Source organism: Micromys minutus (assembly GCF_963924665.1).
Source record: "Micromys minutus genome assembly, chromosome: 13".
Taxonomy (NCBI): Eukaryota; Metazoa; Chordata; class Mammalia; order Rodentia; family Muridae; genus Micromys; species Micromys minutus.
In genome coordinates, this window is record NC_137982.1 from 52001461 (window position 1) to 52017547 (window position 16087).

Below are 16087 nucleotides of genomic sequence, written 5' to 3' on the forward strand. Positions count from 1 at the left end.
AGGAGATGACAGGGCCCTGGGCGGAATGTGGAGAACAGGTCTGTGAAAGCCAGACCCTTGTCCACCACACAAGAGGGAAGGACAGAAGGTATTGTCGGTGGCTGATGATGAATGTGGGGGGTGAGAGCTATCCCTTCAACAGCTTTTACTCCCTCCTTGAAGGATGGGGTGACTTTGTCAGCTGTGGGGCATGAGGACAAGTGGCACAAGAACAAAGCATGGAACTGATGTTTTAAATAAGGACAAACTGTGTGGTAGATAAAACTGGTCCGCAAATGGCTTCCTCAATAAAGTTTCTTTTGTGAAGTTTCTCGAAAATTTGAGTGAGCCACTCCATTGAATGTTAAGAATTTGTCACTGAGAGAGAGAGAGAGAGAGAGAGAGAGAGAGAGAGAGAGAGAGAGAGAAGGAATTGAAGATATTTTCAAGAAAACCATTTATTCTCATAAACAGTAAAATCTCGCTTAAATAGAGAAGTCAGAGAGTCAGAGGCTGGGCAGGTATTACACAGTTACAAAGCAGTGAGAAAACCCAGCATTTACAGTTTCCGAATAAATCATCTGGAAGGAAGAGCAGACATTAGTAAAGAGTGGAACGCTGGACATTAAGATTACAAAGTCAGAGCCGTGCCTACGCGGCAGAGTGGAGCCTGCCTGTGGGAGAAAGTGGCCGCAGTGGAGCAGGACGGTAGGGCAGTGGGTGGAAGTTAAGATGTTGGCTCTTGTGCTCAGTCATAAAGCATCCAAACAGGACAGGGCAGGCGTCAGACTTGTTCGGGAAGCTTTCTGAAAGAGAATGGCCTAGAAATAATTTGCTCTTCGGAAGGTTCATTCCACTACCCTTCTAGAAACGAGGAGACAGAAAAACATCCAGAGAGCCAACCTTCACAAACCACCATACTCCCTCACCATGATATTACTAGTTATCAAAAGGATATTTGATGGGGAAAAAACCCTCTGGAGTCTTATTGTTCTTAGGACATTAAATGCAAAAACTATTGGAATCCTAGTTGTCTGGTCTCAGTCATAAAACAGGAAGTGGGGGGGAGTGTGAGAGGGGGTTATAATAACAGTTCCTGCAGAATCAGAAACTGGTAACTCCATTAAGCTGGGCACAAGCTAAAAGCTTCTAATTGGATTGGTATCATACCATTTGAAGGTGCCTTGTATATTGAAAGAAATGAAACACACCCGAGTAGACAAATCTCACAATCATTGTAGTAAGCAAAAGCTGCCAAGGGCGTAAGGTTCAGCTGTACTGTTGATCCGTGTGCAGAGAGCTGAAGATGTAATGGCCCAATCTATAATAATGAAAGTTAGAACCCTACTAGTCTAGAATGGGAAGTCTCTAAAGATGACAGTAATGTTTTTTATCCTGGGCTCAGTCATGGCTGGAAGGGTGCAGACATTGTCAAAACTCAAGGCAGCTTGCAGTAGACACCGGTTCATTTTACTCTAAGTAAGCTAAATCTTAGAAAATACCATTGACCTAAAATTCACGACACATTCCTTTCATTTGTCCGTGAAATAAAGTGCCCTAGCTGCAAATCACTGGCTATTTAAAATATGAATTTTCTAAATATATGCATAAGTCAAATGATATATCTGTGTGTATATATATATATATACATATAAAGTCAACTTCATCATATATATGTGCCTGTGTGTGTGTGTGTGTGTGTGTGTGTGTGTAAAGTTTTATTTTAAGTTAAGGAAAAACATGACAAAGTTGACTGCTAAACTCAGGTAACAAAAAAGTTTTGAAAAAACAAAAGTTTTGGGGTCAAACTCAACTATAAAAACAAACCTGGAATTTTGTAATAAAGAATTCAGTTTATAATGATTTGTGCTCTGGAAAAGGAAATTGCTTAAGATCACAAGGACTAACATTGCGTCACTAGTAAGAGGACATTCCATTTATTTCTTCAAGATTAGATTTTCGGAAATACTTAAATAAATGGTTCTTCACAAGGTTTTTTGGCTCTAAGAGTCATTTGAATTCTCTAAAATATGAGTCAATGCAACTTTGCTCCCCTTGAACTGTTTTATAATGTCCTTAAAGTTAAGGGTGAAAAGACAAAATGGGCCCCACTACCATGACAGGGTCATGTCTGCTCAGCGCCGAGTCCAGACAAGAGGGAGAAGAACTGGGAAATGGCTGTCTGCTGAACACTTTATCTCATGGCCCCGATATGCAGTGGGTTTGGGGAAAAGAGTTTCCATTATGTTTTTGAAGACTGGGAGGATGGATGGACTAAACCAGTGCTGACACTGTCCTGCAGGGGGCTTGGGAAAGAGGTGAAGCTACACCCTTCCGGGTGGAAGTTTTTTATTAAAAGGTTGCTGCTGTTGTCGAATCAATTAAGTTTGAAATATAAATAGGATAGGTGGGTAGGAAATAGAAATCTGCCATTCTTCCTGGGAGAGTGAACAGAACCACAGTCAGAGATGTGCTTAGGAACCTCTGTAGACAGATGAATTCTAGCAGGAAGAAAGCCACATGAAGAGAGAAGGGGACTCTAGCATGAGATCCTTCAGAAGTGCCAATGCACCAGGGGACAGAGGCACTAAGAGAATTTTGCTAACAGATCAAGGAAGAGAGGGTGAAAGAAAGACTTGGTTTGTAGTGGCAGCTCCCATGTGTGACAGGTAGGTTGGGGGAAGACCTGAGACTGTAAAACTATGTCACAAAAGGTACTATCTAGCCTTGCTAATTTCCCCTAGTTGAGAGTGGTTAATTCAGCCTCTGAAGTCAGCAAGTGTTTGTATAGAGAAGAGAAGAAGCCAACGCAAACCAATGTTCATATCGGAAAAGACCATGTACACACAGTGCATCAGAATTTGTCAGCTATTGCTTCCATGAGGGTGGGGGGAGAATGTGTGGTTTTTTTTTTTTAGTGTAAATGCTCACAAATTGGTTGTCATCATACATGGAAAACTAGAATTATTTTTGGTTGATTTCCAAAGACCAACACACTGGCCTGGGACTGTAGCTTACTTGTTAGAGTGCTTGCAAGCACACACAGGGCCCTGGCTTCCTCTCCAGCAATGCTTAGCACCAAGTGTGGTGGTGCCAGCTGTCATTCCAGAGATGGGGAGGTGAAGGCAGCTCATGATCATCTCCAGAAGCATAGGGAGTTGGGCCAACCTGGGTTACACAGACCCTACCTAGAAAACAAAGTCAAACTAAAAAATAAAGGAACAAAACCCATACCCTTGCCAGGAAGGGGTTAAACATCGCTCTTAGTTAGCTATGGTGATTTGATGTAATTCACACCCCATGCTGTGAAACACAGAACATCTCTTTCTTTTATGATAGTAGATTTATGACAGTAAAACACACAAATTGGAAGCTGTTCAGAGTCATTATCTCCAAAACTGAAGAGGAAAAAAAAAAAGAAAAAGAAAAAGAAAAAAAAAAAGTTAAGTGTTAAGGAAACAAATTAATTGGAGGGGAAGAATGTCTTCCCCAAATTCCAGACACAAACAGCCTGACATTTTGGAAAGGGGTCAGGATGCCGGTATAATGGTTTTGTACCTTCTTCATTTCCTGTTTTATCGTGAACCTTTTCAGCTTGCAACCTTTCTCCAAAGGACACATTCTGAGTGTGAGCAAACTACATCTACTTGTGAAACATGTGACTGTGTCAATGTGTGTCCCCCAAAACAGGATGAACTCTCATTCCTAGCTTGTTTTCCTTGCCCGCATTATACCAGAAGAACAGGAAAACAGTTTTGGAAAAGGGAGCAGGAAACTGATTCAGGAACACTTCACTCACTCTGAGGTTTCCCAAGTAGAGCTAGTTTTGTGTTGTTTTTGTTGTTTGGGGGTGTTTGTATGTTTGGGCTTTTGTTTTTGTTTTTGAGTCAGGGTTTCTCTGTGTAGCCCTGACTTCCCTAGAACCCACTCTGAAGACCAGGTAGGCCCAGAACTCAGAGATTTCTTTTGGCTCTGCCTCTAGGGCACTGTCTCTGTCTCCAGACGGCTGAAACTAAAGGTGTGCGCCACCAACCCTGCTCCGAGATCCATCTTTGTGTATTGTTTTATTACTGATGTCTTTGCTCATTGACACACTAAAAATCTAACTATAACTTTCAGACAAACTGGCAACTCTTGCACACACACACACACACACACACACACACACACACACCTAACAAGAAATTCTGACTGACCAATTTGCATTACTGAACAAGTGAGTTTTTAGTTTGTGTTACACAAAAACAACAAAATGGGTGGCTCTCGGGGTAGCACAGACACCAAGCTTGTCTGACTACTTTTGTGTGACAGAAAATGTTGCTCGTGGCATTCCCCAGAACTTAAGATATTCTAAATAAGCATATGGGATGAGCACCCTCTGGGAAGCAAGATATAGGTAGCCATGGGTCCTTGTGGGGCATCTGCAGCCCTGCTGCCTTAGCAGGATGAAAACCAGCGTTGCCATGGAGACTGCTGTAGGAGTGGCTCGGGTACTCTGTACATTTTTCTGTCTCAGGATCAGGGTGAGGGGAGGTGAGCTGAAGGGAGACATTGGGAAACTGTGACACGGTGGGTGGTGGCATCCTTGTCTCAGCCACGGCCTTTGAAATGAGCGTACAATCCTCTCCCATTCTCCCACCCCACACTCTGCATTATATATAACTTGCATTCAGACACTAAAATAGAGGTTTCATCCTCAACAATTCTAAACAACTTTAAATCGGTTACTTTTACATGAGGTAGATGGTTGGTAGGACTACTTTTGGTGGGCAGTACCTTAGGTCGGGTACTTCCCAACCTAATGAGAATACTCGATGGGTGTGACCAGTTCAGAGAAGAATCTTTATCCCCAACTTATTCATAAACTGACAAAGTTTCCCTTTCACTTATGAGGTACCCCACAAACTGTAGCACAGTGACTAAAATCAGTGAAAATTGCCAGAAAACAAAACAAAACAAACAAACAAAAAAAACCAACTACGTAAAGCCGAGCAGCATTTAGACACAGTAACATGAATAGGAGAAAACCCTGATACGTTCGTAACAACAGGAAGACTTGTACCTGGCTTGTTTGACAATGAATGTTATCAATGAAAACTGTTCTGCGGATAAAGAAGAGCAAAGAAAGCCACTGCACACCCAGAGGGAAGGCTGAGGTATGCAAACTTCAAGACCAGGAAATGCTAATCTGCAGTCGTTAGAGCCCTGACTAGAAGCTATGTTGTAAAGAAATGTGAAAGGCTTCTAGAAACTCTAACATGAAATATGAAATATCCTGCTGTGTGGTCTTTACAAGGCAGTGCTAAAAAAAAAAGAAAGAAAGAAAAAGAAAAAAAGTGCACCAGCTTGTTGGGTTTTGTTCTTTTTTTGCACTTTATTAAGAGGTTTACTGTGTGGCAGATGGAATAATTAGACCCATTCTTTCTCACTGAACACAGTCTGAGCAGAAGGCTTGAAGCAGTTTCTTAGGAATGCTCAAATATAAACACCAGCAAGATTAGGAACAAAACCACATATGTGACTTTTCAGTTTGGTCCGACCAACACACAATTGTAGGCTTTTCTGTACCCTCAGCAGTGTTTAGATCCAATCCAGGCATGCGAGGTGATGTATAATCCACAGTTAATTCTCCAGTCTGTGGAACACTGTTTAGTCAAATTAACACATAGTCAGGGGTGGGTCGAGCACTTTGCAATCATGCATGCAAGGTCATTCTCTCTCTCTCTCTCTCTCTCTCTCTCTCTCTCTCTCTCTCTCTCTCTCTCTCTCTTGAGATTCCCCAGTACTATTCAGTTCCTTGGAGCACCCCATTTGACCCTTAATAGAAAGGTAGGACATTATTTCATTTCTGGGGATAGTTGCTGCGTCTGGGGACAAGAAGTGGGTGGCGGTTCCTCAGAAAATTGGAAATAGAACTACCTGAAGACACAGTTATTCCATTTCTGGGCATATACCCCAAAGATGCTTTAACATATACTAAGGACACATGCTCCACCATGTTTATAGCATCCTTATTTATAATAACCAGAATCTGGGAAGAACCCAGATGTAGTAGATGAATGGATACAGAAATGGTGGCCTATTTACACAATGGAGTACTACTCAGCTACTAGAAACAATGACTTTATGAAATTCCTAAGCAAATGGATGTATTTAGATAATATCATCCTGAGTGAGGTAACCCAGTCACAAAAGAACAGACATAATATGCAGTCACTGATAATTGGATACTAATATGAAGCTCAAAAAAAAAAAAAAAAAAAAAAAAAAAAGGAAGAAAGGCCAAAAAGTGGAAGCCTCAGTCCTTAGGAAAAAAATAAGTGTATAGCACTCTCTCAGAGTGGGGTACACCTAGACCTTAGATCATTAATAACTCAAGAGCTAAGAATATAGCCTTGTGGCAATTTTTGGTATTTAAAAATCATTGTTTAATCCTTACATACTAAGAAAACTTTGACTATTTCCATGATACGTTTTGTTTCACATGTACTTTTTCTCATTATAACTAGTAAGATTTCAATGCACACTATCGAACCTTTAAAAACATAAAATACTGACAAAAATATTTATATAGTTTTATGCAAAATGCTTTTAAAAATCTGTACATGTATCTCTGTTTTTTAAAATAAAGTTAAAAAAAAAAAAAAGAAGAAGTGTCTATGAACCAAACAGCAGGATCTGCCAGGTTTCTTAGCACCGCTGGCTCCCTAATCAGAGAGGAAGGGTCTCTTTTGTGAGGGATTTTAGGCTCACCTGACATAGCCTCCTTGCTTTAGGATGGCTTAAGGGATGGGTTGCAAGAAACAGGAGTAGTTGGAAACTCTCTCCCCACTTTTGGAGCCAGATCTACAGTGCCCACTTCCAAGTTGCAGGTTATATGGAAACAAACTGGCAGATCAAAAGATTATACAATTTACCACTGAAGCTAAATCCCCAGAGTCCATCTATGTGACAACCCCAAAGGACATTACGGTGCCAGAGAACAGCTCGTGCTTGAGAGCAGGTGAAACTTGTAATTATAAAAGATTACACATGAAGGAGTATGGGAAGAGATGACAGAATTATTCTGTACCCTGAAAAACTACGTTTACATGAATCTATATGTTCACTGGCATTTTTGTAAACCGAACTATAAACCACTAACACACAAAACAAAAAAAGTAAAGTCAGCGTAAAGACTTTGTTTTTATGTTTATTTTTTAAATGGGATACAAGTGTCTGCCAATAAAACTTGGGTATTAAGACCATATCAAGAATTAGCGGCACCACAAATGAAAGCCAGGAACAGACATTGTACTCACCACTGCCTGACCCTCTGCAGTGTCCGGTACTCGAGTCCATCGGGAAATCTGGAGCGTGGCAGAACAAAGGAGAACAGAGTGATTATCAGGATGCCACCTATAAAGTGTAATCTGGAACAGATTGACCTAGTCAAGAATCAGCTATCTCCAGGAGATGGTCCCTTGTTAGGGCTGTGAGGCACCCCCACTATTGGGCTGAATAAAGAGGAGGTCCTTTCTCAGCTGCGATTGACAGTTACGAATCCTCATCACCCGCGAGTAAAATTTAATCAATAACGTGCTCTTGAATTTCATAAATGCTGTGCGTGAATGTTGTAACCCATATAAATATTAGGCACTGACCCAACATGTGTGACTTTGTGACAGATAGAACGAAGCATATACCTTGTCGATGAATGTCTGTGACAGACTCTCTTGGCACAGTGTCTATGGGAAATCCAGAAGGACTCCAGGCCCTTTGTTAAGTGTAGACTAAATAGTTCAGCACAAAGGAAGCCTAGCGCCTGTAGATCTCTCAAGCCAGTACAATTAATAGATGTGGAAATAATTGGGATTCGCCATTGGTTCTCTCACGATGCTGTAATCCCAGAAAATGGTAATGATACTGGCCTTCTGTGTTCCAATTATGAGAGCAGCCTCAAATGAATTGCGCTTTGTACCCCTGCTGAGAGACGTAGCGACTAACCAGGAATTCTTGCTGGTACTCAACTAACGCTTTCATACAAGAGAAGTATATTGTATTAACACTTAATGCTAAATGAGCTCAGTGCCTCTACTTAACCCGCAAAACCAGCATTCGTTCTTTCTCTGTCCTTATTCTTCATATAAAACATAAATGAGGAAGAGTTTGAGGTGTTGTGTATTAAACCCAGGGCTTCGTGCATGCTAAACATGGGCTCTACCACTGAGCTACATATGTGGCTGTCAGCTAACATGCAAAAAGTCTGTATATAAAAAAATAAAGGTCTGGAAATAGATGAAAAACAACAAATACTAGTTTGCCAGCACTTGACTCAACTTAAACACAAACCACTGACTTGACTACTTTTATCCTATTCGGACTTTATTCATGTTAAATGTATCCAAATTTTAAAGCAAAATACAATGTTTCCATTCCTGAAGAATGATGAGATAAAATGTACACGGTTAATATTGAATAATCTTCATTGAAATTAATAAATTATATTAGTCCATATTTAAAACATCAATCATTTATGGTTTATGTGAAATGAAAAAATAAAGCTTCTTGGAGAAGAAAAGAACACCTTTGAAACAGGGTAGCCCAGGAGAGTTTTCCTTATTTCATACACTTATTGCCAGGGATGTTTCTATACCTTTTAACACTAAGTTTTCAGTTGTTAAGACTGTATGAAAGAAATGCAAATGTTTATAATCACTTTTTACCCAAAGTTTGAAGTTCTGCCATCAAAATTGTCCTGGATCCAAATGGTAGATGCCGTGTGATTGCTAGGTCCTATATCTGAAGTGCCTGTAGTGACGTCACAGAGGTTTCTGGAAGAACACTGCAAAGGGACCTGCATGTCCTCCAGCATGTCCCAGAATAGATATGGGACAAGCAAATGGCGAATCCATAGAAAGAGACGGAGGAGACCGGGTCTGAAAGAGGCCAACCCAGAGGATGTAAGCAATGGATACACTGTTTCAGGAAAGAGGAATTCTGGAGACCAGGAGCCACCCATGGTTGCACTGTGGTAATCCTTGTGGGGTGCAGTGAACCGAAGTAAAATAACAGAGAGAAAAGGAAGGACATCTGAATCTGAATAGAGGAGCCAGCACTTGAGACCTACTGGGCACCAGGGATGAGAAAAGAGCCAGGATCAAGGCAGAGGCTCCTAAACCTAGATAACTAACACTGACGCCTTGCAGCGGCTAAGCCCTGCTAGAGAAGAATAGGGAGCTCAGGGCACGCTGAGGAATGGCTGAGGGACCTTCCTTAGATGACTCTGGAATAGGCATTCTCTCCTATCTCAGCAGTGCAACCCAACAGCCGGTCCTTATCACTTGGAACCCATTGTCCTCGGTGCCCTTTTATTCTTTAAACCACGGGTCAACACAATGACAATACTTTAACCTAAGGAACAAGAGACACAGATCCTCCAAAAAGATCAAAATCTCTTCTCTTAGCAAGGAAAGATGGGTGGTGTAGAACCGCCTCTGGTTAACTTTGATGAGTCACTTCTCTGTGTGCCTTTCCATTTGCCCCCGTAGATGGGATGGACAACACTTACCTTGTAGCTATGATGAGAACTTTTTTGTACCTCATACGGCACCACCTAGACACAGTACCACAGTACATGTTGTCAGCTTTTCTCCCAACACTAAGGACCCTGGGCTCAATCAAGGCTGCGGGTCCTCTCTCCCTGGTGCGGTTGCTGTTGAGCACATACGTTACCAGCAGCTCTGAATCTGTGATTGTCTCTAAGTTTATATGCTGAAGTTAGTGTCCCATTATTCAAAATTATGCATCTAACACAGTGGCTCTTGTGTCCTTTTAAACACCCAGCCGAAAGACAAAGGCCAGAGATAACGTGGTCAAATTTTCTCTTCAAATGATTATTTCAAACTTCGGTAAGAAAGGAAGGCAAATGGTCACTGGTTAAAATACTAGTTAAGGGACAGTGTAAGACTTCACTAGCACTGAGATTGGGTTATCTCTAAGTAAGATTAATAACACAGATTCTCTCCCCCAAGCCAGGCAGACTGCTTTTTGGTATGGACACGATCAAAGATGCTTAGAATCACATTTTTCTCTCTGGTCTTAGCTTCAGATTTCCACTTCTCCCCCATCTCATGTTCTCGTTCAGGTCCTTCCTTCTCAGCATTTGGCCCCTCAGATATTTGTAGAGCAGGGCTAACACTAAAGAAAAGGCTGCCTGTTCCTTGGGAAAGTAGAGAGATGATTAAATACCCATTTCTACGTGTGAAAGGCAGCAGGACTCTGCCAGGCCAGAGCCTGAAGAATATATTGTGTGAGCGCCTGGGGGTGGCGGGGGGGGGGGGATATTAGTACTAACTGGAAGCCAGCAATAACAGGGTAATCATGAAGCTCTTGGCGCTGCAAGATGAGGGAGTCCCAGAAACAGCTGTGAAACACCCTATCATCTGTCTTACACAGTCAGTAGATTTTTAATTTTTTTTTTTTTTGAAATACTGTGTCTTTTTTTTCTGTTTGATGACCCAGTGAGATTAATTAAGATTAGTTACAGAAGCATGGGTGAGAAGTTACTTATAGAAAGATGGAGGCCACCGTGTCCCCACTACTGAAGAAAATGTCTCCCTTGCCTGCAGCCACAACCTGAGATAATAAAGGAGAAGTGGAACCCCAGACCCACCTCCACCCATGCCCCCCCACCCATGCCCCCCCACCAGCCCCCCCACCATTAGCTGCTTACTAGTCCTCAGGGAAGGGCAGAGGTTTGTGAATCTCCCCCCTAATAAACTATTTCTAGTTAACGGACATCAAACGCACTCTTTCCATTATCCCACAGGAGGAAACTCCTCAGCCTGAGTGCTAGCTTAATTTCTACGAAATGAAATACTAATTTTCTGTATTCGGGGGGTGGTAATAAAACTTGCTTCACCAGCTAGACCCGAGTGTAAATCTTGCTCTCCAGAAATAAGTAAAAGTAAGAGGCTGTGTCTGCTGTATTTGGCAAGTTCAAAAACAAACGAAAAACAAATGAAAGGGAAAAGTTAGTCAAGTGAATAAAGCAGCAGTAAAAGTAGGAAATGTATCAGTGATTTGTTCAGTGATCTCTCTGCCCCGATCAATTCAGCCAGTTCCCCGTGCTCCAAGATGCCTGCCTTTGCCTTTACTTACAGGTGCTTTACTTAGAGCCTACTTATAGGCCTTTACTTATAGTCGGAGTAGACATGGGCTTATGTGGAGATTCAACACATGGTTCAGTACCACAAATTTGCCCCAAGTGTCTCAATAAACTGGCAAAAATGGCCAAATCGAGCTGTTCCCAAACAGCAGTGCTCAGAGGCTCACTTTACACACAAAATACACGATAGACTTAATATGAAATTAGTGATTGTCACGGTGCCACGTGTTTTTGACAAGAATATATTCACTCTTGGAGTTTTGGAAGTGAAAACTGGTTTGTGGCATCAGAGTGTTCCACGGAGACTTGGCTCTGTTAAATGCCCTCGGCTTATCTGCTGAGTCACAGTATATTAGGTGCAGACGGATAACCACGAATGGAATGAATGAACTAAAGTCCTCTTGATGCAGGAATGTGAAAGGCTATACCACTCTTTAGAGTTCTCATTTCCATATCTGGTTAGATAGGATCTAGTCCTAAGACACACGAATTCTGCTTATACCTGAAAGAGAAACAAACAGACAAACTCTGTTTTGTCAACTATTATCTCCCAATAAACCAAAGAATAAATTAATTAAATGGTAATATGTGGTATTTACATGGGTGTTTTGCCTGCTTATATGCAGTAGCCATGGGGTTTGAATAAAGACTCAGCACCTGATTCTCCACTCTAAACCTGGGTGTGTTTATCTGTGCACCGTATGTGTGCAGTACTCATGGAGGCCAGAAGAGGGCCTGGAACTTCCCAGAAGAGAGTCACAGATGTTATTACTCTGCCATGTGTGTACTGGGAATCAAACTATGGTCCTCTGGAAGAGCCGTTGATGTTCTTAACCACTGAACCATCTCTCCAGCCCCATATCACCATAATTAAGTAATTCATTCCAGGTGCCTGGCAGCTTTCACCGGACAGCGGGAATGTGTAATTTTCAACAGAATGGAAGCCAAGTGACCTCTCAAGCCAGCCTCGTTCTTAGCTCATGGCTTCCGGAGGAGTGGCAGCGGACTGATTATCTCCTGCCCAGTCCTCCAGAACTTGAGAGACTCTCAGCAGTCACATCCCTGGGAGTGACGAGCTGTCTCCATGCATGTCTATTTGAGTACTTAAGTGAGACAATTATGCCATTTTCCGCTGGTGGGGACAGGTAAATCAGGGACTCTTAATGAAACTGCTTCCCATCCACAATGACCATGGCCTTCGAGAGCTCTTAGCCTTCCCAAACCTCACTCCTTCCAGGTTACCCTCTAGGCTTAGGCTTAAGAGGAGTTTGTCTTCTATGGAAAGCATGCATTTCAGTGTGAAATGCATTGTCCCTGATGAGAGCTAGCATCTGGTTGACTTTAACAGTGTCTCTCAAGTCAAGATCGCAACTGCGTTGAGCTGTAACAGCAATGTTTGCAGGGCCTGGGATGCTAGTCAGGTCAAGAGCTCAGAGTTCCCTTTTACCCAACAGTAAAAAGGGTGCATTTCTTTCAGATTGCCTTATAAACCAAGCTTTTGATTCATTGGGTTTTTTATTTTGTTTTTAAGATTTATTTATTTTATTCACATAAGCACACTGTAGCTGTCTTCAGACACACCAGAAGAGGGCATCAGATCTCATTGCAGATGGTTGTGAGCCACCATGTGGTTGCTGGGATTTGAACTCAGGACCTCTGGAAGAGCAGCCAGCGCTCTTAACCGCTGAGCCATCTCTCCAGCCCTTGATTCACTGTTGATGTTAAGAAGACAGTGCCTACATTCGTGGTGATACAGTAAGTATGCTGGCCATGAGAACGATGTGAGATCTGCTGTTCAGTCTTGGTTTTCAGCTGTCCCTGCCTTTCCCTTTACCCTCTCTTAGTTGATGAACGCCATTTTTCTGAATTAGCCCTGCTGACGTGTTAACTGGGACTGAGGACTCGAGCCTAGCTTGAGCAAGAGGAGAAACAGAAGGAAATGAGCAGAGACGATACAAACAAGTGAAACACACTTAAGAACAGTGGACCCTGGGAGGCACTGACAGAGGGTCACTAGTTTGTTCCTCTTTAACAAACAGGAAGGATAAAGTCTGAGTCTTGGGTTACCTAGTAGGGAACCATTGAGTGTACTGAAAATATTCCACACTGAACTGTGTTGAGTTGTGTGTGTGTAGAGGGGTCTTGAATTTCACCAAACATCTGTGAGAAGACAAATTGTGATTAAAAGCCATTAAACGTAGAGCTACAATGCAGTGTTACAGTGGGGTGGTGGGAACGTGTGGGGCATGCACGCAGAGTATCGACGGGATAACGGGTGAGACTAAAACTGAAGCTACACAAGGCTATGAAGATGACATGCCCAAACCTAACTCCACTCACCCAGATGCCGCAGACAGAATTACTTGGAGGCACGTGGCCATGTGGCCAGGGCCTGCTACGACAGTTCCCTAACTCTCTGACTGAAGTGAGTATCAGAAGTGAATTAGCAGGGCAAAGCAATGTCTCACAGTTGTTTCCGACAGGAGTGGAACGGCGGGTCACTAACAGATCTCTGTGAGAAGCTTACCGCAAGAATCTTAGCACTTTGAACGATTGGAAGGAAATGGGGGACTTCGTCCTTCTGGTGTCTCCATACTGTAAGCCGTGAAAAACAACTAAAGATATAGCCACTCCGTGCTCGAGGTTTCACAAGAAGCCACCAAGAAACAGAGAAGAAAGTTAAATGAAGAAAGTGTGGTGCAGCGAATTCCCGCATGCAAAGAGCGGGACTGCAAGGAGAGCTTTGAAGGCTCGGTGTGAAGAGGAGGGAATAGGCTCAGATCACCTCGAGACAGGGTTTGTTTGGAAGAATGATAAAATGCTTGTTTTTTGTTTGTTTTGCTTTTAAATAAAAGAACAGGGTTCAACAGAGGAGGGCTTCAGGGGAAAGTTAAGCTCTCACAGGAGCAGAGATCAAGCTAGAGGATAAAGGCAAACAAGTAACTTCTCCTGAGAGGTCGGGCGAAGTTCAGGACTCACCTGCTCCGTCCGCGGTGACGATGGCCTCGGGAGAGATGCACACGCCGCGGTCGTACACCGGCAGCTCCTCGCAGGCCAAGCTTTCTGGCCACGAGTGACGGTACTTGATGAGGATGGGCTCGCAGCCCTGTCGGGCGCGCTCGCACACGGACTTGCAGGGCTTGATGGGCTCGTGCTGGAAGTCGATGGTGCAAATGGGCGCGTACATAGCACAGAGGAAGAAGAGAAGATCCGGGCTGCAGTGGGTGCCCAGAAGCCCTTCGAATTGTTCGATGGCCAGAATGGCGTTAGCCTGGGTGCTGTGGTGCAGGTGGTTGGGCATCTTGGTCATGTTCCAGGGTAGGGACTTGCACAGGGGGATGCGGACAGGCTCACAGGCTGCTGCCTGGGCTCCCGGCATCCGGAGCAGACAGAGAGCAGCCAGGACCAGCAGCCCGGCCCATCGTAGCAGCATCGGTCCCGGGCCGCCGCCGACCATGGTCCCAGCCAGGATGGAGCAGGGCTCAGCCGGGCGACGGACGCGAGAGGCGCGTTCCAAAGTCCCCTCCTGCGGTCCCGAGGGGTGAGCACAACGACCGGGCAGCTGTCCCCCGGGAGGGACAATCACAGTTCTCTAGGATCCAAGTCGTCCCAGGTCCGGTCCACGAGCTCGACGGATCCCGGAGCCTTGCTCCGCCGGCTGCTCTTCCCGAGCGTCTAAGCCTCTAGGCGAGGCAGCGTCTATTTATTCCCCTCGCTCTGGCAGAGACATCGGCCTTCGCACATCAATCAGATGAGGGGGCAGAAGAGGAAGCCAGAGAGAAATAAAAACAAAAGTCAAATTCAGTGAAGGGGCTCGCAGTTCTGGGGTGTTACAAAAAGGTGTTGGGAGAGGCGATAAATTCTGTGAGGTGGATGGGGGACCCTGAGGGAGGAGATTTGGTGGGGGTGGGGTGGGGTGGGGGACTAATGGGAGCGGAGGTAGGAGTTTGCCAAGTCCTGCGGGGTCGGGAAGGTCCTGCGAGCGGCGGGACGAGCTCAGAGGAGCTCAGAGCCTTGGCTCGAGGCTACGCCTTCCCACCTCGGCTGGCCAGAGTTCCGCCCCGCGGTCCCCTGCCCTCCGGCTCCTCCTTCCGAGAAGGCTGTGAGTTTTCAGGGGACCGGAGTGATGCTGTAGCCCCAGGCAGCTCCCGACCGGAGCGCACCTTTCCCGGTCCGCTCCGGGCTCCGTAGACGAGCCCTCGGTCCCCACGGGAGAACCGGTCTCAGCACAACCACCGAGATGCGTAGCCCGCGGCCCGGCCCCGCGAGCCCACACGGTCCCCCGCTCCCCGCAGCTATTTCCTCGCCCGAAACCCGAGCGCACCTCCGCCCGCAGAGAGCCAGGCTGGAAGGCGCGAGCAGAGTCACTTTAAATGTCGACGTCGCAGAGACCACAGCCTCTTGGGAGCAATGGCAGGGCCCCTATCCAGCCAGAGCGAATGACTCTGGGGGTCTGTAATTGGAGTAACTCGAGAAATTGACCTTCACAAAAGGGGAACAAACAGACCCACAGGAACGTGAAAAGGCGTTCGTTTCCTTCCTTCTTTCTTTCCTTCCCTTCCTCCCTCCCTCTCTGTTTCCTTCCGAGTTTTTCTTTGCCCTGTAGAATTGGAACTTTCGAGTTTTTTTTTTTTTTTTTTCTTTTTTTAAGCCGAAGCGTGGAGCCTACTTTAAGGCACTTGGATTCCGCCCCACCTCCAGAGTTTTCTCACTGAAACTTGAATTTATTATCTAACTCTTCCCACGGGCGGTTTCATCTAACGGGAAATCAACGTGCAAGCCAAATACCCCACACAGGTAATGATAATAGTAAACAGGAAACCGGTTCTCGTCCAGATGAGTTCAATACGGAGGAGAAAATAGAAAAGAGATCCCTCCCAGGCTACGCCTTCCAGAAGTCTCCCGTTTCCACCCTGGCCGCCTCCCGGCTTTCAGAGCATTGTCCGTGGGAAGTCCTAG

At 44.5% G+C, this 16087-nt stretch overlaps 1 protein-coding gene across 1 annotated transcript in view; it reads right to left on the reverse strand.

Annotated features, from left to right (window-relative positions):
• Positions 1-15277, reverse strand: part of FRZB (frizzled related protein) — a 31600-nt gene extending 16323 nt beyond the window's left edge. Inside the window, exons 1-3 of the mRNA XM_080928092.1 lie at positions 15168-15277; positions 14108-14862; positions 7281-7328 (exon numbers count right to left, since the gene is read on the reverse strand). Coding sequence (XP_080784218.1) covers positions 7281-7328; positions 14108-14585 — 526 coding nt within the window. The 5' untranslated portion in view covers positions 14586-14862; positions 15168-15277. The remainder of the gene's footprint in view (positions 1-7280; positions 7329-14107; positions 14863-15167) is intronic.
• Positions 15278-16087: the final 810 nt, after the last annotated feature.